Source organism: Triticum dicoccoides, chromosome 6A (assembly GCF_002162155.2).
Source record: "Triticum dicoccoides isolate Atlit2015 ecotype Zavitan chromosome 6A, WEW_v2.0, whole genome shotgun sequence".
In the NCBI taxonomy this organism is placed as follows: domain Eukaryota; kingdom Viridiplantae; phylum Streptophyta; class Magnoliopsida; order Poales; family Poaceae; genus Triticum; species Triticum dicoccoides.
The window spans coordinates 537,726,512-537,748,801 of NC_041390.1; the positions used below are offsets into that span (position 1 = coordinate 537,726,512).

At 41.0% G+C, this 22,290-nt stretch overlaps 3 protein-coding genes and 1 long non-coding RNA gene across 7 annotated transcripts in view; 2 read left to right on the forward strand and 2 right to left on the reverse strand.

The window, feature by feature from the left end:
- Positions 1 to 4,704, forward strand: part of LOC119317755 (MADS-box transcription factor 57-like) — an 8,758-nt gene extending 4,054 nt beyond the window's left edge. The window contains exons 4-9 of one of the 3 annotated variants that reach the window (XM_037592251.1): positions 2,981 to 3,042; positions 3,287 to 3,386; positions 3,471 to 3,512; positions 3,616 to 3,699; positions 3,785 to 3,948; positions 4,034 to 4,704. In XM_037592251.1, the coding sequence (XP_037448148.1) occupies positions 2,981 to 3,042; positions 3,287 to 3,386; positions 3,471 to 3,512; positions 3,616 to 3,699; positions 3,785 to 3,948; positions 4,034 to 4,052 (471 nt within the window). In that variant the 3' untranslated portion in view covers positions 4,053 to 4,704. The remainder of the gene's footprint in view (positions 1 to 2,980; positions 3,043 to 3,286; positions 3,387 to 3,470; positions 3,513 to 3,615; positions 3,700 to 3,784; positions 3,949 to 4,033) is intronic. The other 2 variants (XM_037592252.1, XM_037592253.1) reach the window with 2 other exon arrangements.
- Positions 1,548 to 6,373, reverse strand: LOC119317757. The gene is made up of 4 exons (XR_005153746.1): positions 6,010 to 6,373; positions 4,822 to 4,917; positions 2,210 to 3,064; positions 1,548 to 2,075 (listed from the first exon to the last, which is right to left on the reverse strand). It is a non-coding gene; the product is annotated as an uncharacterized LOC119317757 (long non-coding RNA).
- A 5,060-nt stretch (positions 6,374 to 11,433) lies between these two features.
- Positions 11,434 to 13,895, forward strand: LOC119315960 (uncharacterized protein At2g29880-like). The gene is made up of 6 exons (XM_037590385.1): positions 11,434 to 11,854; positions 12,310 to 12,412; positions 12,498 to 12,563; positions 12,647 to 12,766; positions 12,870 to 13,268; positions 13,348 to 13,895. Exons 1-6 carry the CDS (start codon positions 11,651 to 11,653, stop codon positions 13,893 to 13,895), a joined length of 1,440 nt encoding a protein of 479 aa, XP_037446282.1. The 5' UTR covers positions 11,434 to 11,650.
- A 274-nt stretch (positions 13,896 to 14,169) lies between these two features.
- LOC119317758 (putative nuclease HARBI1) lies at positions 14,170 to 15,345 on the reverse strand. 2 transcript variants are annotated; one of them, XM_037592257.1, is made up of 3 exons: positions 15,048 to 15,345; positions 14,816 to 14,943; positions 14,170 to 14,705 (listed from the first exon to the last, which is right to left on the reverse strand). In XM_037592257.1, exons 1-3 carry the CDS (start codon positions 15,339 to 15,341, stop codon positions 14,654 to 14,656), a joined length of 474 nt encoding a protein of 157 aa, XP_037448154.1. In that variant the 5' UTR covers positions 15,342 to 15,345; the 3' UTR covers positions 14,170 to 14,653. The 2 variants fall into 2 exon arrangements, with proteins under 2 accessions (XP_037448154.1, XP_037448151.1); XM_037592254.1 differs by having other exon boundaries at positions 14,170 to 14,943.
- Between the last annotated feature and the right edge of the window lie 6,945 nt (positions 15,346 to 22,290).

A 22,290-nucleotide genomic window follows, 5' to 3' on the forward strand; every position in this document is an offset into this window, starting at 1 on the left:
TTTTGTGTCTTTCATCGCTGAGATTTTAAGAAAAATACGTGTATTGTGTAATTTGGCCCCTTTTATCAAAAAAAAACATACAAGTCATTTGGCCCCCATGATATTTGATTCCTACCTCTGCCACTGACTGCGGTGTCTTTCAGGCGTGCATGCATCACCATGTATCTTGTTTGAAGAAGTGAGGAGGCCGGAAAGACCCCTCACAAATCAGAACTGACTACTCAGATGCTAGCTTTGCTCATGTGTGTGTTTGGTTTGAGCTTAAGTTTACTGGTTCGATCTCTGAGTCTTGACAGATTAGTGAGAACCTAAAGACCTATCATAAAGTGCAGATCAGTTAGGAATCACATGACAAAATCTGCATATCCTTTAGAAGTCCTATCTTGCTACCCGTCCTTTTCCCTTTTCTTTTTTCATTTCTCTTTTTTTTTTGCTTGGTTAGTTTAGTTTCTTTAGTTTTCGTTAGAAATGTTTTGGTTCAACTTGTAAGTCCATAGAGAATAGTACAGACAATAGTTGTACCAGGTCACTTATAGGCAAAATATAGATAGAATGTACGATGATTCATTTGAATATAATCAGTTTTAGCTATAACCATTTGTGTGTACAATAAATTACAAACAAATCCACACAGCAGCAAAACCACCACCCGTGGTCTTTTCTTTTTCTTTTTCTACGTGGCAGTTGGTTGGCTGAGTTAATCTTTTTCTTTTCTTTCTTCTCAAATTCGTTCTACTAAATATAAAATGAAATGTGTGATCTTGAAACAAAAATCTACATTACCCCCTAATATTACCCTTGTCTTGTAGTAATTCATTGTATATGAACTTTAGAAATTAAGGTATGCTTGCATGGTAGTGGGCCAAATGATCAAATTTTCCGGCTATGATTAAAGGATTGCTGACAGATATGCATGTGAAGTTGGTTTACCTGAGGGCAACTTCTAGGGTCAAGGTTGCTTGATTTCTTCTCTTAACTAAGATATTGTCTTAGTTATGCAGAAGCTAGGTGTATGCTCATTATACTTTGTAACCTCTTGATGCTACATTTTGAGTTAATAAAAATTTCATTTATCGAAAAAACTAAGATGCTATCTAGCTAGCTATTGCCGATACTGCGACATCTTTCATGCGTGCATGCATGATCATGCAAAATGTGTGTCTTGATCAAAGGAGAAGGCTGCAAAGACCCTCACAAGTCAAAACTGACTACTCGACGCTAGCTTGAGTCCATGTTTATGTGTTGGGTTGAGGCTAAATTTATTGGGGTCAATACCGACAGATGAGTTCTGAGAACTTAGACCTATCATAAATCATGAAGTGCAGATAAATTGGGAATTGCACAACAAAATCTAGTTTAGAACCATTAGAACCTTCTTTTGCCTCTGCTTTTTTCCCCTTAGAACCTTCTTTTGCCTTTTTTTTTTTCATTTTATCAGTTTTCTGCTTAATTAGTTTGGTTTTCGTTAGGGAGGTTTTGGTTTGTAGCCTTTAAAGACATAATACAACAGTATCACATACTACTGATCATTTATACAGACAATAAAATAGATAACTTGTGCTATAATGGTTCTAGTTTTGGACATGCCGTTTGCAGATAGAAGTTACAGACAACATTAAGACAAGAGCAAAAACACCGTCAGCAATTTGTCTATAGAATCATAGAGAGTGTACATACAACTACAGAAAGACTATTGCTCTCTTTTCTTCTTTCCTAACTAGCAATTCTTACAGACGGCTAAGATAAGACTATCGGACATACCTAAGTTTGGCAAGCTCTCAATTTTTCCTTCTAAATTGCACCTTGCTGGTGAAGTTGTGGACAGAAATATAAACAGATTTCTATTAGTACAAAAGTGTCGGGCAGCTTCGGAATAACATGCTTGTTACTCAAGACTGAAGACATGTCCGTCAGTAGTTGGTACTCGGGCATGTGCATGTAACTGCAATAACTAGTAGACTGACACTCTGTTGCGCCATTGCGCCCTTCCTCCTGAAGCCACACTTCAGCGGCTCGGCATCAAAGAACAGCCGCCGCCCCACCTCTTGTTCGAAAATAAAGTCAAAGTTGGGATCCTGGGAAGTGATATCACAACACAATAGCTGATTTAGACGGGTGAAAGAGTAGAGCTGCAAAAGGTGAGCACTGAAGCAGAGCCCAAACTTGAGATATTTTGACTTTTAAGTAGATCTGCAAGCCTGGGACATACATAGCATTTGACGCAGCTGCTCCCGTCTAAGAGCTCCACTGATTCTGCTACACCCTGCTACTCTGTGAAGATCCTGTAGCACAGGTGGACAACCAAAATTAGCGAACAACACATTACTGAACCTCAGAATCTATCAAGTATCTTACCTCCCATACCTGCTGCGCCGGCTTCCAAGTTCATAAATAGTAGCTGCCTAAGACTGAGAGGATATGACTTAAAATGAAAATTATGTTGTCTTTCTTCCAGATGAATCATGCAAATACAGGATGAGACCATGTTGATGTACAGTAAGGCTTGAACTAGTTGGGATTACTTAAATTAAATGGTTAGAAGAGAGGGTAAGGGCAAGGTGGAGGCTTATAGGTGTGCAGCCGCACCATCACATTAAAAATCCTCCGTGTGCATAATATTTCTAAAATTATTACAGCAGCTATTCTGTTTTCACCAAAATATTTGAATCCATACCCTGAGAACACTGCCTGTACATAAATTTATATGTAATTTCACAGATGGGATGTGCCAACAAAGTGGGAAGTTCTTAATGTTTGCTCCATAACTCAATTCAGAGTGATATATCTATACGTGTTGCTACCTGCCAGCAGATGAAAACATAAGTATTCTACTGCCTTGCTTCTAACATGTGCATATGCAGTTGTCGAGTAATTATATTGCTTTAAATTAGCACAGTAAGCCAATCATTTCTAGATCAATTTTGTAGAACATGTTTTAAAGTTTAGGGAAACTAACAGAACTTTATGTTTTTTCTGATAGCTTTGGCAAAGGGAGGCAGCAAGCTTGAGGCAGCAACTGCACGACTTGCAAGAAAGCCACAAGTATGGTGATCTTCTATTAATTCTGCAAAGAAAATAAATCACCAATTAATATAAGCGGAAGTAACTGCTGCATACTGTAATTATCAAACAGAAATATAATAAAAAAAGTACCCAAACAAAACTTAGATGCTCCATCATTCAAAGTGATTCCCATTTACGCACAACAGGGTTTTACTAGCAATACTTAGAAGTATTTCAACTGTATTAATGGAATGCCATGAGTAACTATTTTGCATGATTATAGGCAACTGATGGGAGAGGAGCTTTCCAGCCTAGGTGTAAGAGATCTCCAGGGTTTAGAGAATCGGCTCGAAATGAGTTTACGCAGTATCAAAACAAGGAAGGTTATTACATGTGTTATCCACCATCTGTAATTTTGTGTTACTGTTTGCTTCAATCTAATGATGCAGCAAAAATCTATTAAACAGGACAACCTTCTGAGAAGTGAAATTGAAGAGTTACACAGGAAGGTTTGGCCTTACAATTAATGTCCTACTTATATTATTTCAAAGAACTCTGCATGCATAGAAGGTTTCTACTAACATTTTAACTTCTAAACAAACTCTGCAACAGGGAAGTCTAATCCACCAGGAAAACACGGAACTGTGTCGTAGATTAAACATCATGTCACAACAAAAAATGGAACTGAGCAGAAAGGTTTGGTGCACAATCCTTTGTCAAAAACTTTAGTCAAATGATGGCACGTTATCAGAAATAAGCTAAACTAACGACTTAATTTCAGCTTCAGAGCTGTGAATCGGGAGGTGCCACTGATGCAAATAAAAGCTCTAGCACTCCCTACAGCTTTCGTATTGTACAAGACGCAAATATTCCTGCTAATCTTGAACTGAGCCAGGCACAACAAAATGAACAGGAGCACTCCGAAACAGACGCTCCAGCACTGGGGTAAATATTCTCTTCTAGATCCAAAATTGGATTATCCCAAGAAGTATACATACACCTAATCAAGGATATATGCTTTTGAATGTAGCAGACTTCAACTGTCCTAAGACGATCTAATACATTCTGGGCAACGTCATGGGTAATCAAAAATATCAAATCATGATTCAGAGCACTTGTAGTTGGATAATGCAGCATGTTGTGCGCTATACTAGCCCATAAAGAAAAGTGCACAGACTACAGACAGGACAGATTATGCTGCCAGGGGCTATATTATATTGAAGTTGTGACATAATGGTTGTTGTAATGATACTAGTTGTAACATCATAATTTTTATGCTTATGCCCACATGACATTAAAGTAATTGTGTATCGATAGCTGTGTACAATCAGCATTAATTTTTCTAGTTCTTCTATGAACTAATAATTAGGCTGGTTGATACTTCAAGTCGATGCTAGCAGATTTCAGTTCCCACATTCCACCTGGATCCTATAGTGCGGTCACGGAAAATTACAACGTTCTTCAATCTTCATTACTTGTGGAAGTACTCCCTCTGTAAACTAATATAAGACCGTTTAGATCACTAAAGAGGGAGTACTTCACAAGTACAACAATGTCCAAAATTCAGAAAGCATGGATCTATGATGGAAACATATAAAAACCATTGGTTACATGCAAGGGTGAAGGAGAGGCTCCACCAAGGTGAACTCTAGCACCACATACACCCCAAACAAAAATTAGTCCAACGAGATTCTCGTTAACACTCAGTAATACATGCCGAAAATGGTCAGTCGTGGAACAATAGCTTGGTGTCACGATCAGACCCGTTAAGGTTATACATATTGAGATGAAGAATTATACTACATTTCAGTGTCTTACTTGCGCCTTGTTTGCAAGTAATGCAGGCGTCCTACTTGCGCCTTCCCCGCAAGTAATGCAGTTGTTGCCTCATGCTCGGTGCCGCCACATGCGTATCTGGTCAAGCAACAGACCATAAGCATTAGAATATTTCGTAGCCAATGTCAACTAATTGATAATTTGATATACAGCAGCAAAGTGAATGAACGTGCACTGCGACTTTAAACAACTGACAAAGGAAATGGGGAGATTGCTACTTCATACAAAAGTGTAAATGAAGCCAGCATAGTGCTAAAACTAATGCATCATCAGAGTTGGGGATATTAGCTACTTACTGTTAAATGGCAACAAGAATATAGATAGTGCATCATCAGAGTTGGCGATATTAGCTACTTATTGTTAAATGGCAACAAGGATATAGATAGTGCCCTGAGGTGTACTACTCGTGGACTAGCACATGAAAAACACGGCTGAAAAATACGAACAAAAAAATATCTGAAATTAACTTATGGCACGGAGATAATAGGCACTTACTGTATCACAAAAATTCAGGTCCAAATTCTTTTCACAACTTCACAAACAAACAATGAGGATTGAAAAATCAGATCCAAATCTTTTCACAACTTCGCTCACAAATTTATGAGGATTGAATATTATCCTGCTGCTAGTATTCAGAGGTGGATTTTCCTTTTCCTTTTGGAAGTGTGTTTCGAACTCAGATATATGAAAATATGTAACACGACACATACATGTTTTTCTAATGCTGCAATTTTTTTATAAATGAATAAAAACAAAAGAAATGCATACATGTTGTATGAATGCTGCTATTTATTTATTATGTTTTTTTTCAGAAAGTTGGGTGGTCTTGTGCACTAGTATACCTGAAAGTGCTGGCGCACCGGAAGTCGAGCTTTCTGAGAGTACAAAAATCGAACCATACCGCTCAAATTTTGGTGGAAAAACAATCCGCATTGCAGGCTTTCATCTAATCCCCTGCAGTACATGAATCTACATCCATACCACAAATGCCATCTAAAATTTTAAACAGCCTGCGGCCAAATCCATCTAATCGCCTGCAGTACATGAACCCTACCGATGAATGAAACCTACTCAAAACCGCCAGATCCACCATCCCCACACCACCGCAGCACAAGCAGCTCAAACACAAAACGTAGTAAGAGAACAAAAGCAGAGATGCAGCAGCTGTACCTCGAGTCCTCCGCGAGCTCCGGCCACCATCCAGCCAAGAACGGGGGTTGTTGGGTGCGTGCGGTGCGAGCGCCGATGGAGGGTCTGGTGGCGCTCGCCGGCCTTTTATAGCGGGGGAGCGGAAGTGTCTGGAAGGATCGGGGCCGATCCAGAAGACCCTAGTGGGGGATAGAAAAAGGCGGGGAATGACGACGACGACGCGGTGGAGGGAGAATTGGCCTTTCGGCGACGGCGAGAGGGGGAGGAGGCGAGGGATTAGGAGGGAAGAGATTTGGATTTGGAGATTAGTTAATTGCGGGCCTCGGCGAGGCGACGGGGGTCAGTGGCCGCGCACGAGGCCACGTCGGCGCGCGCATTTTAAATGGAACAGGTGTCGGGGGGCGGAGCGCGGGTTGGCCAACGGGAAAGGCGCGCCTCGCCTCGCCCAATGGGGCTCCGCCTTTCTATATGCTCTGCTGGCTCGGTTTGAATAATGGGGACGCGCCAGGGGTGGCCCCGGAGCTCCGAAACTTCGAGAAACTTGTACGATCTAGAATCATCTATTAGGGTGTGTTTAGGAGTCTAAACTAGGATTAGATTACGCGGGACCACGATAGTGGGAGGTGGACGATCACATGCTAGCTAGGGAGCTATCGATGGAACTGATTAGAGTGACCCGGAAGCTTTATCTTCAGGTTGGCCCGGGGAACTTGGAAGCTTCGAGAAACATGTAAGTGGATTACGAATCGAAATCGTGGATTAAGATGTGTTTAAGTTCCTCGATTAAATATAATGACCGGGGTAAATGGCATACAAAAACCGCTTGTCTTGGCTTATTTTTTGCATGGATGACCACGGATTTTCATCTTACCCACACTTACAATATTGGTTAACAATTCGAACTTGGTGCAAGTGCGCGAGAGGCCTTATCGAGTCCACGCTAAAGCTTCGCCTTTCTATATGCTGCTGGCTCCTCGGTTTGAATATTGGGGATGGGCCAGGGTGGCCCCGGAGCTTCGAAACTTCAAGAAACTTGTATTGCGATTACGACCTAGAATCATCCATTAGGGTGTCTTTAGGAGTGTAAAGTATGATTAGATTACGCAGGACCACAATAATGGGAGGTGGATGATCACATGCTTGGGAGCTACTACCTATCAAACTGACCAGAGTGACGCAGAAGTTTTATATTCAAGGTGGCCGGCCCCGGAAACTTAGAAGCTTCGAGAAACATGTAAGTGGATTATGAACCGAAATCATGGATTAAGATGTGTTTAAATTCCGCGGTTAAATACAATAACCATGGTAAAAAGTCAAGCAAAAACCGCTTGTCTTGGCTTACTTTTTGCATGCATGACCACGAATTTGGTGTAATCAGCTTCATCTTACCCTGACTTGCAAAAAAAAATTACGGGATACCCAGACATAAAATATTGCTTAATAGTTCGAACTTGGCGCCAGTGCGCCTTATCGAGTCCACGCTGAAGCTATGAAGTTAATCAAGGGCCGGTGTTAACCCTAGTTGCCGCAAACAACAGAATACCACTTGGACTATGAAATGAGGCAAACAAGCGGTTTTAGTCGGCGGTGAAACAAGCAGTTTTAGGGGCTGTTTGGTTCTAGACCTAACTATGCCACACTTTTCCATACAATGTTGACACACTTGCCTAAAGTAGTTCTTCAAAATGAGAGCCACAAGTTGGCAAGTCTAAAGAAATCTTATCACATTTTTTAAGTATATGTGATGTGGGACCCTGGTGTGACTTGCCTAAGGTATGGCTTGAATCAAATACCTACCCAAGTGAGTAAATTGCACAAAACCACCAGTTTGAAGGTTAGGTTTGCGAAAACACTACAATACATTTTTTTTGCAGAAAACACCATGTCTATGGTAATCTTTTTGCAAATAACACTAATCGGCGGATTTGGCTCGTTTAAGCGTGTTTATGACAGGTGGGTCCATTTTTGCTTACGTGGCATAACGTTTCGTGCCAGATGGGTTTTATTCTAAATTTACAAAGTAGTTCCTAGAATTTACATTGACACCCCTGAACTAAAAAACAAAAACGCAATTAGCCCCTCACATGTGAGCCCGATATGGATCTCACGACGACTAGGGTGAGCGCCGCTGCACGCGCAAGTCGTCCCCTCGGCTGCTCGCCGGTGTTGCCGATTCTCACCGTCGCTACCAACTGCCGCTCCTCCCCGGCTTCTCCGTGGTGCTGCTGCTCCCCTCACCGCAACCCGTCGAGCTGGTTCTCGCCGCTGCCCTGTGAGCTGCTCGCCGCGTCGTGATATTCTACAGAGGAAGTCGAGGTCGGGAGCAGCACGGGCGCTTGGAGCGGCTGGAGGCTCCGGGCAGGCTCGGACATTAGGAAGACGTAGGCGTGGCGGCACGACCTCGGCAGTCTCCCGAGTTTCTCTCTCTCCCTCCCTCGAACCAGCAGAGCAGCATGCAGGAGCGCCGCCGCCGCCCATCGCCATGGCCCTGAGCTCCACGAAATTCGTCGCAATTAACCAGCTCTCGCGTCGGATCCAGCAAGAATCGAGCCGCGGCCCCATCTGCATCTCGGATTTCCTGCTCCTCTGTCACGAGTGACGGCCGCGTGCACCGGCGGGACCTGGATGAGGTAGGCGACACCGGCGATGCAGTCGTCCTGAAGTGCGCGCACGGCGTCCTCGGCGCGTGGCGGAAGGGCGCTCCTCAGCCGGGGGCGGGACGAGCGGCGTCCTCTGCTTTCCCCTCGGTGCGGCAACGGCGACGGCGTCCTCGGCGCGTGGCGGAAGGCCGCCCCTCGGCCGGGGGCGGGACGGGCGGCGTCCTCTGCTCGGCTGCGGGTGCGAGTGCGAGGCGTGGTTGGGGGGGCTGGGCGGCACAAGAAAGAAAGGTTGGGGGTGTTTTTGATTTAAACTCAGCTAACACCGTTTTCAGCAAACCGTCATGCCATGTCAGCGAAAAGCGGGACCCATCTGTCATAAACATGCTTAAACGAGCCAAATCCGCCAATCAGTATTTTTTGCAAAAAGATTACCGTAGATATGATGTTTTTTGAAAAAAAAATTTGTATTGTAGTGTTTTTCGCAAACCTAACCTTCAAACGGGTGGTTTTGTGCAATTTACTCTACCCAAGTTCATCAAACTTGCCTAATCTTATATATGATAACCTTAGGCAAACTTAGTCTTAAACCAAACAGCTCCTTAGTCGGCCGTAAGCCAAAACCACCAACCCTGCAAGCCGGCAAACTAGGTGCAGTCGCTCACTGCGTCGGCGGCCTTTGAAATCAGCAATACCGCTCCCGGCCGCCGCAATTCTATACAGTGCTCATCGCCGCTGCATCAGCCAAAGTGCAGACCTGCCGACACAATTATCACGCCCGCCTTCGCTTTAGCTCTCGTCAAGACAGAGGTTTTTTGTTTGTTTGACAGGGTCGAGATGGTAGGAACAAAGCTGAAGGAGGAAAATGTCTACTTTCTTCTTTTCTGTAGCTGGTGGCCCGTGATAACGACAACACGTCTTACCACAACGGATGATGGTAACCGGCGGCGCCTGATATCCTTTGGCCGATGCTTCTCCTCGCCGAACGCGTTAATCAAAAGATCTCATCTAGGGCGTCTGTCACGATCATGCTTACAGTCTCACGGCTTCTTGTTGGCCACTGAAAACGACGTGAAGGAAGATGAACGTCTACAAGTTTGGTCTTGTAGACCCTACGGTGCATCAGCCGCCGTATAGTGACTCCAGATTTTTTTTTCTTGAGCGGAGGAGCCCATATGTTTTTCCTTTTGGTAATGCGCAGCCTATACGTTGAATTAGATTCGAGTACGGAGGTGGTGGTGCATGCTTCGAATGGGTGCGGCGAGTATCGTGCTTCAGGTGCAGGGATCACCGGCGACTGTTTGTATGTAGTTACTCGTGACGTTTGATATGTCTACGTTTTGGGGTTTTTGAGAGAGCAGGCGCGTTTATATTCCGTATAAAATCAGCAAAATACGGCGAACGTGGCTTCTCACTCAAAATCCAAAGAGAGAACCCACGGAGGAATTATCGAAACACACATGTTGTTCTGGTTTTTAACAAAGGGCGGATTTTACTGACTAAAAATGAAGCATCAAGGAGATACAAACACAATAAATATACACTCGGATATCTTTATAACAGGTTGGACACATCCAACATCAACGGACACACAAATAACACATGGGCAAAAGGCCATATAAGACCAAACATACGCCTAAGCCGGGGAAAAAATTACGAACAATTGACAAACTTGTTAAGAATTAATTAAATCCTAATAATCAATGCTTAGGTCGGTTATTTAGTTTAGCAACCGCCAGTTACCGATTATGTAATTACCGCCTTTGTACATGGGTATAAATACCCTATTCTTCAGTCAATGCAATCAATGTTCAATCCATTCGTTCCTCTCTCTCTTTTTCCTCTTTACACGTTATCACGCACTCTGCTCTCGATTAGAGAAATAGGCCACAGCGGAAGAACGGCGGCGGATGCACTCGCGCATCGCAACGAATCGCCGGCGACGCAGTCGAACCTCTGTCCGTCGATGCGGCACCAAGGCCACGGCCAGCCCTCCGCAGCGTCGCCCTCCGGCACGCGCGCGGCCTTCTCCTCGTTGCAGCCCCGCTCTGGGACAGGAGGCAGCGGCACGCCGTCGGTGCTGCGATGCTCTCCGGCCTGCGCGTGGTGAATGGCGCCCCTCGGCCCTAGAGGCCCACGCGGCGAGCCAGGATCCGGTGTTCGGCTCCTGTGCCTCCACGCGCATCCGTGGCTCCCGGCGGCTACCGGCCACGGCCCCCACGCCATGGCGGCGCACGACGCATCTCCATGCTCCACGGCCGCTCACGGCACGGCGGTCGCAAAGACGGCGGTGGCCAGCACCCATCCTGGCCCGGCTCTTTGCGGGACGGCGCGCAGCGCGCAACCTACTGCTTGGCCGCCCTCTCTACGCTGCCGTTCCTCCCGACGCGACACGGACGACAGCGGCCAACTCCAGGCGCACAGCATGAAGACATCCAAGGAGGACCTTCAATCGGCGCGACCATCCTTTTCTAATACTATTTCTTCAAGAGTCAAGGCGGAGATGTGGTCTGTGCAATGCCAAACTAACTGAATCTTATCTCGTTCGTGGCTGCACAGAGAACGACAAGAGAACCTTATCTCTTCGGTCATTTGGCATTTTAGCACTTCTGGTTATCCTTAATATCACATAAGTTCTATAACTAGCACATATAGGCCCACGGGCTCTCTGGTTTTATGCAGTCAAATCAACCCTCTGATATTTTGTTGTATTGCAGCCTTGCAGGCCATCAGGCTTAGTAGTACTACTACTTCAACAGAAGCCATCAGGCTTAGGCCTCCTTTGGTTTATAGGATTTTTATAGGAATTTTGTAGGATAGGATATTTGTAGGAAACAATCCTTTGGAGGCCTTTGGTTCACAGGAATGCCATCCTATTCCTGTACAGGATTTCTTCCTTTCCTTCACGTTTTGCAGGAACAGAAAAAAGAGGTCCAACCTAATGGAAAACTTCCTGGCGCGAACGACGCGCGCGGCGGCAACTGTTCCCTCCCTTTTTTTCGCTCGGCCGCTTCACTCACCTGCGCACAAATAGAGAGAGGGAGGGGAAAAGAAGCAAAATCGACATGTCCAGCCGCCCCTCCTCTCCTCACACAGAGCGGCGCAGCTCCAACCTTGAAGATCGACCGGCAGGGAGGACGGCGGCAGACGGCCGCGCGACGCGACCACATCCAGGCGGCGGGCAGGAACCACCGGCAAGCTGGAGCATCTACCGTCGACCAGCTAGCCACCAAGCCCCAGCGGCATCCATCTGCCGCAAGTCTCTTCAGGTACGATTCTATCTTTCCCTCTCTATTGATTTTCAGATCTGGTGCTAATTAATGGAGAAATAGCCCTGTCCATCTTGCCGGTGTGAGATGCCCCTAGAAATCCCCCGTATCATGAGTCTCTAGTCCAGCCCAATCCCAAGATTTTTTAGGAAAGGGCCCAACAAAAATTAGACGCACAGTCCTAATCTAATTGCTCAGTTTGCTAGCTTTTAGAGTCCTAATCTAATAGCACAGATGTATAGCTGGTGCCGTCCATCACGGGAGCAGTTCTTGTGTTCCCTACTTGTACTCTTGTAACTCTGACCAGGCAATACAATTGATTGTGGCTTGACTCATCTCTCAGCTCTCACTAGTCCCATTATATGTCTTATTAAAACGTAATTTCTTTTATTACATAACAGTACATATTTTACTATCTCACTAGTCCCACTAATAATACGATTCAGTTTCTTCAGATGGATGATCAAGGCAGGATGATAGACTTTGGTATTCAAGGCCATGAGTTCAGTCAAAGGACTACAATACCTTGTCCAAATATTGGTCACCATCAGGACAATGGTACAATTTCTCTTATTCTTATTCAATTTAATATGGTAAAATTTAATCATGGAAACACAATTGCATAATGTTCAATATATTCAAGGACTTGATGACCTGGAGTTTACTCAAGGAGCTACAGGACACCAAACAAATATTGGTCAGGACAATGGTATTGATTCTCTTATTCTTGGTTAAGTTAATTTGGTGAAATTAATACGGAAGCACAATAGCATAATATTTTGTGTATTTCAGGACTTGATGACTTGGAGTTCAGTCAAAGGATCATAGGACGCCGTCCTAATTTTGGTACGCTGCAGCGTTGTGATGACCTCGACTTTGACCAAAGGAGTGCAAGGCAGCATGAGGATAGTGGTACAAAATCTCTTAATCTCAGTCTTGTTAATGTGGTGAATTACTGAAATTTAATCATGGAAGCACAATTGCATATTATGTAATATAGCTCTTTGCTTTGCAGTTTCAAAGTCCAAAAAGAGTCTTCCTAGAGCCAAGTGGAGTCACCAAATGAAGCTATATCTTATTCAACAGCTGAAAGATTTTAATGTCCCAGGTTATAGAACTCAGAATGCATGGAGTAAAGAGGCATGGAATAAGATTGTGGATAACATAAACAAAAAGTTTGGCTTGTCACTAGATGTTAAAAAAGTGAAACAAAAGGAACAGGATCTGAAGAAAGACTTCCGCACTGTGAAAGAGTTGGCAGCTGAGAGTGGCTTTGGTTGGGACCGTATCGGAATGAAAGTTGTTGCCCCAGATGCTGTTTGGGAATCATTTGCGGAGCGTCGTAACACGGATGCACTCATATGGAGAGACAAACACTTTCCATATTATGATGATTTATTTGCATTGTATGAAGGTAAGCTATAACATTGTATGGAGAGACAAACACTTTCTGTGTTGTAAGCATGTTCTCACTAGTTTTTAATTATCTCCAGGACGGTATGCTGAAGGAAGGAATAGGCGTGGCATGGACTATTATGCAGATAGGGATAAAGAACCATCACAAACCAAATTTGCAGAATCACAAGGGACCAATGATTATGATGGATCACCCTCACCTAATATAAATGCTGCTGATTTTCCCATTGAAGAAGAAGGTGAGAAAGACACTTCTGATTTTCCCCAGCAGCAATGCCCATCAAGGCGCTCCACACAAATGAATTCTCAGTTTGTGAAAACACCGGAAATGTGTGGAGCAAGACCCACAAAGAGGCAGAAAAATAGTGATTTTCAAGAGAAGTACTTGAAGCTCAAGAAAGAAGAAATTGAACGGTTTGCAGCTATTGAGGAGAAGAAGCTTGAGGATCCCTATAGCATCAGTAGGTGTGTCACAAAACTTGAACGTCTACCTGGTCTACAAATGGCTGATATGGTGATGGCTGCTGATATCTTCAAAAGCAAGGAGAATAGAGAGCTTTTCCTATCGTTTTCTACGGATGAACCAAGGTTAGCCTGGCTCAAAAGGCAGATTGGGCATATCTAAACATATTACTTGCAGGCTGCTAGGTAGTATTTTGGCATAGCACTTAAGATGCGTGGAGTCTTTTGTTGGACGCAAACAAAGTGTGTGGCTAGCTAGGTTGTATTTTGGTAGAATTACTTGAAGTAGAAAGCTGAACTAGGGAGTAGAAGTACGTGGCTGGGTAATATTTTGGTAGAACTACTTGCTGCAGAAAATGAAAGATCAAGCATGTAGTAGTTGCAGAAAACGAACATGGCATCTAGTACTTTGCTTTAATGAATATTACAATTTCGACATGCCATAATCTTGGTTTGCAGTACATTTTTTTGCCATACATTTGTTTGCGGTACACGTTACAATGCATATATCAAGCTCTTCTTGCAATATAGTCCTCCCACAGTTTATCTGCTATATAATCCCGTAGGTGGTTTCCTGCTTCTCTTGTGTTATTGAATGCTCCAACATCACTAGTGTAGTTTTCATCTCCCGTGGGCACGTCCACAATTAGATGTGGGTCAATATCTGGAGTGTCATTGTTGAGCCATGAGACATCTCCATCATGAAGCCGAATGAAATTATGTAGGACACAACATGCCATTGATATGTCAACTTGTTTGCTGGGGGAATAGTGTGTAGCAACTTTCAGAACTGGAAATCTCTTTTTCACTATGCCAATAATTCTCTCTATATGATTCCGTAATTGTGCATGGCGAAGGTTGAATAGTTCTCTACGATTCCGCGGCCTTTGACGTACTTGTGCTTGTTCTTGCAAATGGTATCTAGTTCCACGGTATGGGGCAAGAAACTGTGGTGTGTTTGCATAGCCCGCATCTACAAGATAATATTTACCATGAGGTACCTGAAATCCATGGTTAAGTGCATCTTGGAGAACCCTTGCATCCGAGGCTGATCCTTCCCAGCCAGGATGCACATGCACAAACCTCAAATCAAAGTCACATGCAACCATAACATTTTGTGTGATTGTTTGCTTTCTGTTTCGATATGGCTCTTGTTCATGTGGTGAGATAGTCATTGGAATATGTGTACCATCAATAGCACCAATGCAATCCTGTATTCATATTATATCATGAGATATTATTTTGAATAAAACTTCAAACAACCATATTACATTTACCAATACAAAGTCAGAAATATATGAAAATGTATGCTTACATTGAAGTACGGATGGAAATGTGATCTCCTCAAGACTGGATGTGGTCGAAGAGAAGGTGGGCGTATATAGATGCTTGCAAGCTTTGTAATTGCCTCTAGTACATCTCCAAAGTGTCGACTGATGGTTTGCCCACTATGCTGGAACCTATCCTGCAAGGTTTCATTACTAGCATTTTTTGCAACTGCATATAAAAATATGGCAACCTTTTCTTCCAAGGAGACTATTGTAGAATCTTCAAGTATTTCATTCTCACGCAGCTTCTCAACTAGAGCATGAAAGATGTAAGCCTCCATTCTGAAATGCCTTCTGTATAAGCTTTCATGCCCATTTAAGATTTCCTGGACATAAGCAGCTCCTGTAAGACTAGGTGTATGCATTGGTTTTTTCTCCCTTCCTTCTTCCATGGTAGGGAAGACAAATAACATGAATTCATCCTCCATCTGTGACCTCCTGTGATAGCTTGGATCCATTGAAATGTGTGTAAATCAGCAAGAAATGCTGAAAATATTTGTATGTTCTATCAGTGAGATGTGGATCAGCAAAGAAAATATGGAGCTAAATCATATTGTCAATGCATATGTACTAACCTGTTGTTTATATTATCCTGGTTGTTGTTGACGACCATGCTAGAAGCTGCTGGAGGGGTTCCTTCTTTGGTTAGCTAACCATAAACTGAAGATGAGATTTGTGTGTATTCTGAAGATGAGATGTGTGTGTTTTGATCTCCACAACAAGATGATATATAGGGAGAGAAAGCTAGTACAGCCATGTAACGGCTAGTTGCTTGAGAGCAACTAACGGCTAGTTGCTTTAAATTAAAATATTATTTCTTTATGTTTCCTATGTGTGTTCCTATCCTGTGAACCAAAGGGCATTTAATTTCCTATTCCTATGATCTGAGCAGCCATAGGATTGGAAATGCATACACCTCATTTCCTATACTTTTCCTATTCCTATAAAATTCCCATCCTTTGAACCAAAGGAGGCCTTAATGTTATTTCAGATTTTGGTTAATACCTTGTTGAGTCCCAAGGCATTTAGCCTATGTTATCGGGTGCATCGACCATTCCATTCGGAATGGATCCCAAGATACAAGCATTCTTTATGACAAGTGCAACAACTATGTTTTGCAGTTGATTTTTCTTCTTCTTGCAAATTATGATGTAAATTCAAAACAAGGATTGTGTAGTGTCATACTTAATATGACTACATCATATTTTATTTGCGAATCACAAGGTATGATGGCATCTACTGCGTAATTTGCAGATTATCCATCACTACTGTGAGGTCTACGTCTTATCATTTTGATAAGATAACTAACTTCAAGTGCTTTTCCAAATATTAATGTAACTATTCCAAATTTTATTTGTGAATCACAAGGTATTGGTGGTATCTACTGCACCATTTGCAGATTATCCATCACTACTGTGAGGTCTACATCTTGTCATTTTAACAAGATGATTACCTTCAAAGTGCTCTTCCAAATATTAATAATATATGTGACTACCTCAAGATATCATAAGGTAATATTGGCATCTACTGCAAAATTTTGCAGACTATCCACTATTACTGCAAGGTCTACATCATGTCACTTTGACAGATGATTACCTTCAAAGTGATTTCATAAATTTAGCATAACATAAGGTAATAGGATTACGAGCATCTACTGACAAAAGTCAGATTATGTTTTCTATTACTGCGAGATCTACACCATTGGTGATTATCTTCAGAGTGTTATCCTATATAATTTGAGGTCTACACATATGGTTATAAAGCACCAGATATTTATAAAATTTGCTCCTCTGAAGCATTTGTTGTTGTTCACTAAAATATTTTACTCTCATAGTAAATATAGTTCTTGCACACTCGCTATATACTGAAACGGTATTGTGTGCTAATATCAACTATTCAAGCCTCATTTTGCTTGAATATGTCATAGAAAACTACATAAATATTTGCATATAATCGTGATTGACTTCTATTACATTAGTAAAATACATTGCAGTGAAACCTATGTCACTATTTATAATTTTAGTGTTGTCCATCCATCAAGATGGATCCCATTATTATGGCAACGATTGAGTGTATCAACATTTTTGTAATGTCCACATCACATTGTGGTTATACTTTCACAGTGACTAACCAATGTCAAACAAGCAACGTCTATGTTTTTGGCGCTGACTCTATAAAGTTGCAACGTTCATATGCATTTTATGTGTCCCAACTTCACTTAGTTTTTGAACTAAATACATAATGGATGAATTCAGATTCACCTTGAATATTTTCCTTAATATAAACATGATGCCTTGAGCACATCGTGAATGATTACCCATTCGTTTTTCAAGACCTCAAATCTATCGTAGCTCACTATTCTGTCACTTAATCAACATCAAGTTGAGATCTCATGATCAAATATTTTCATATGCCATTAATACACTTTACATCCTCTTTTGATGGTACTACAATTTTACATGATGAAGAAACATAGAATTTCTTAAAATCATCAGATTAACTGAACGGTTGTATACCATTGTTTGAAATTCTTGCTAGTACCGAGAATACTATGCAAGTTAGTGGTCACAAAATAGAACCATGAGGAATTCAAACAAAAGTATAGGCTAACAGACAACCAATGACAGAATTTCCTCTTAACAGAGAATAGATCATTTTTAACAAAAATGATCACAAAGACAACTCTCAAGTTCGTCAAATGTGTGGTTATGTAAATATCGTACCTATGATTACCAAACCCTCGAACATATGGTCGAACCACACCACAAATTTATTTAAAAGGCTGATGAGTTCATTGGGATAACTTTGAAAATATGCAAACGTACAACCAGAAAATATTCTGGAAAATGATTGTTCTCAAATATTCATCAGAAAGAGAACCAAAACGTTGTGCAACAAAAGGATGGTGAAGTCCTTTTCACCGATGATGTGTTCGCGTAATAAAAAAATTAGTAATATGGGAGACCTCATGTAATCTCCTAATTATTCCCAAAATATCATTAACATGTACTTGTACTACTACATGTAGTAGGACGTCCAATATCATATCCCTCGGATACAATATTTGATAAATTTGACGGTATGTTTCAATTCATACTCAATATTGTTGCGTACACAATAATTTTCTAACTCTTAGTAAATTCAATATTTGGTTGAATAACATTAATCATCCTGGTTTGGGGATGATTAGAAAATTATTTACAATTCTGTTGGTCACAACTTATCAAGTTACAAAATTTCCCAAATCATCAAATTTTATGTGCACCGCATGTGCCATAGGGAAATCAGTTTTAAGGCACTCTCACCTTAAAAATTCTAAGCAGGCCACTTAATTATTTTTCCTTGAACACATTCAAAAGATATATGTGGATTGCTTAACCATTATCTGGGGTAATTTAGATACTTCATGGTACTCATATACACATTCATAAAATGTTTTCAAGTGTGTCTCTTATCACACACAACGATGATCTTACCCAATAAATTGCTTGACTTATCAAAGTAGGAGCAAATTGTCCTGAACAAAGAATAAACCCATTCGAATGGACAATGTCGGGGAACTCATTTCACGAGTATTTTCTACTTGCATTCAGTACTCTATGTACATACCCAGAATGGTTTAACTAAATTTCTTATCAAAGATAGTCAAATGACTTACATGACCACTCTTCAAGAATTGTAAATTTATAAGCCTCTTGCTCGACACATACGGCCTTACACACCATAAGTATGATCTAAATCATATCAACTGCATATCATACTACTTTCCCCTTGTAGTTACTACGTGGAAATCAACAAAGTATTTCCCATCTGCGATAATTCGGTTACATACCGATATCACCACTCCAGCGTACATCAATGGGCACTCGCGAAAATTAGGGATCTATGTGAGGAATAACAATTTATCCGTCAATCAAAAATTATTCATAGCCCGTATGCTGATTGCATCAGCAATAAGGATATTTTTCGGCATTAGGAGGAGATAAGTACCACAAAGAATGTCGAGAAATAAATTAGAAATGTTATTGACATTCAATCCTTATATCCACGTACTCAAATAATCTGAACTAGAAGTTTAGAGAATCATATATTTGCAACACATTGCAAATTTGCCACATACATTTACTGATGACAAGGTGTCACTAAATTCTATATTCCTGTAGTAAAGTGTCAGAAAGAGTGGAGGTACCTGATAAACCACTCTAATCCCCAAATGAGAGCAAGAGGGGGAGAAAATCTGACAACACGAGATATAACTTCTCGTATGCTTCCGCAAAAACAGAGGAAATCCTCAACCAGTAAATGTAATTCAACATCAAGTTGAAAGGCACCTCACTGGATGCTCATCATCCAAAGCCCGGCGTAAATGTGCACAAATGTTTTTGGTGCCGGGACATCGAAACACCTTGACTCCATTTGTTATAGGAAATCACAAGGAGTTAAAATGGAATAAATATATTTCCACAAACTTCAATGATTCCATCAGAATCATATAAACTAAAGACTACATTTTTCGACATATATTTCTTCTCAAAATTGCTAAAACTTTTTGGGCCCTGAACCAAAATCCATGGTAGTTTGCCTCTTGTATTCATATTGGTTCACATAAAAGGAAGCAAGTAACGAAGAATAGCTCTCGCTCAGAAAACGAGTGGTATTTACCGCAGTAATACCTACTCCTCATAACCATCTTTCGTATGGAATACTAAAAAAAACTTCACATTCATAGACAAAGTCAATGAGGTGGTGAGAAAGCGAGGCTTGTAGCAAAAGGGTTCACGCAGAGACCCGACATCGATTATGATGTAACATACCCTCTTGGTATGAGTGGAATTATGTTTCGATACTAAATAGCATTGGCAATAAAAATAATAATAATATACATGCAGTTGATGAATGAAGTGGCTACATACTCATATGAGTTGCTCATTTCGGAAATCTCTATTGAAGTCCCTGAAGGGCTTATACTTCCGAATCCAAAAGCAAATCGCAACAAGTTTTGTGTAATACTTCATAAGTCACTCTATGACTTAAAATAGTCGGAAATCATATGGTACTACCGACTAAATGAGTTCCTTCTTCAAAAGGACTACTCGAATAATGATGATTATTTACATGTTTAGTAATAGAATCAATTTTATTTTATTTCATCACCTCAGTGTATATTGATGACGTCGTCATGAATGTCTATACAATCCTTAAACATACACAAAATCATCTTAAGACGGAAAATTTGGATTCAACCAAATTTAGCTTAAGCTTATAACTTGAGCATTCTCTCAAGAATAGATATCAGTCTACATATATCCAAATTATATATATGAGAAGTTCAATACAGATATATCATAACAATAAAGGACAGTTATGGTCATACTGCCTTGGTGGGGTACAAATCCATTTATATCTAGGGGTGATAATGAAGTGATATCAGGACCTAAGGTTCTGCATCTCACTAACACCAACGCACTCATATAATTGCAAACTACGTCAGGCCTGACACTATATTTGCTATCTTTGTTTAGAGTGCAACCCCCAACAAAGGTATATGGTCAATATAAGAAATATCAACTTATATTTCAAGCTCACAATAAATCTTGGGAAATTCCATCAGGAAAATCAAGATATGACCATGATATATGAAATGATATTGGCTCTTTATTTGATCCCAACAATGCCACATTAATGACTGAATTCATCGGAATATTCTTCTCATGGGAGTCATCTAAATAGACTCTAATGACTACTTCCACTTATCATTCTAACATAATTGCTTTATCTAAAAGCATTGCAAAAAATGCACGGCTCAGCGGAATGATAAACCACACTCAAAATCATGTGGTTGAGATTCATAACAATCAACTTGATTTTATCAAGATGCTACCACTTGTGTTACTCAATACCTACAGGTTATATGAAGAGCAGTATCATAAAGCACATTGCTCGAAGATCACTTATCCTCATGAATTATAGAAAAGTGAGGAAACAATTTGCAAAGAAAATACTGTGAAAATCCAACAGATTATTCACAATGGCATGATCATGTCAATGAAATTGGTACGAGACATCCTCGAGATTTGCAAAGTTCAGGGGGAGTAATCTCCTAAAATATAACCTGTTAACAATCATCAGATTACATATATTGTACTCTTTTTCCCTTCATGAGTTTTCCCTCATGGTTTCTCATAAAAGGTTTTTAATGAGACAATATATTGATACAAGTGTTCACATATGTCATGTCAGTTTCTCCTTATTTTTCCCATTGGGTTTTAAAGGAGCTTTCAGTGACATATCAGATCACACTCTTTTCCTTATGAGTTTTCTCTCAAATTTTCTCATAATGGTTTTTAATGAGGCAATATCTTTTAAAGATAATATGCAATACTTTCAAGTTTTCCCCATTGGGGTTTTTAAAGGAAAATATATAAAGCATATTTATTGTTCTCTAAACTCACCAATGATTTTTCTCCTTCAAAGGTTTTTCTCATATGAGTTATCAAGAGACAATAATCATTATATGTTGCATCATTTTCTCCTTATTATTTTTCCCACTGGGTTTAAAGGAGTTTTAGCAACATATCTACACTATTCTCCTCATATTTTTTCCACGGGGTTTTTGGAGGAGACTTTAAAGATTATACAAGCATTTCTGAAGATGAAGATAATGAGCATTCTCAAGGGCGGCCATATATTAGGAGGAGTCTATCAAGATGATGCATATTCATCTAGTGAAGCATAGATTAGGGGGAGTGTTAAGAATTAATTAAATCCTAATAATCAATGCTTAGGTCGGTTGTTTAGTTTAGCAACCGCCAGTTACCGACTATGTAATTACCGCCTTTGTACATGGGTATAAATACCCTATTCTTCAGTCAATGCAATCACTGTTCAATCCATTCGTTCCTCTCTCTCTTTTTCCTCTTTACAAAACTAAAGCAACGACCATATATCCACACCAAACATCTCTTAAGACCACAGAGACAATGGAAAAGTTTTTCAACGGCAACGACAACACTTTCAGTAAGGGAACAACGCTCAAGCCTATGAAGACATGCACATGCCAAGACCGCCTATGTGGCGAAGGCAAAATATGATTGGACCACAAGGCGAGATTGGATATGAACAGCGACGACAACACAAATGCAAAGGCAGAGCTAAGACAATCACTCAAAAACAGAGGAAGCACCCTTGGTCAAAGTTTCGTAATCATTCTATACAACCATATAGTAAAGT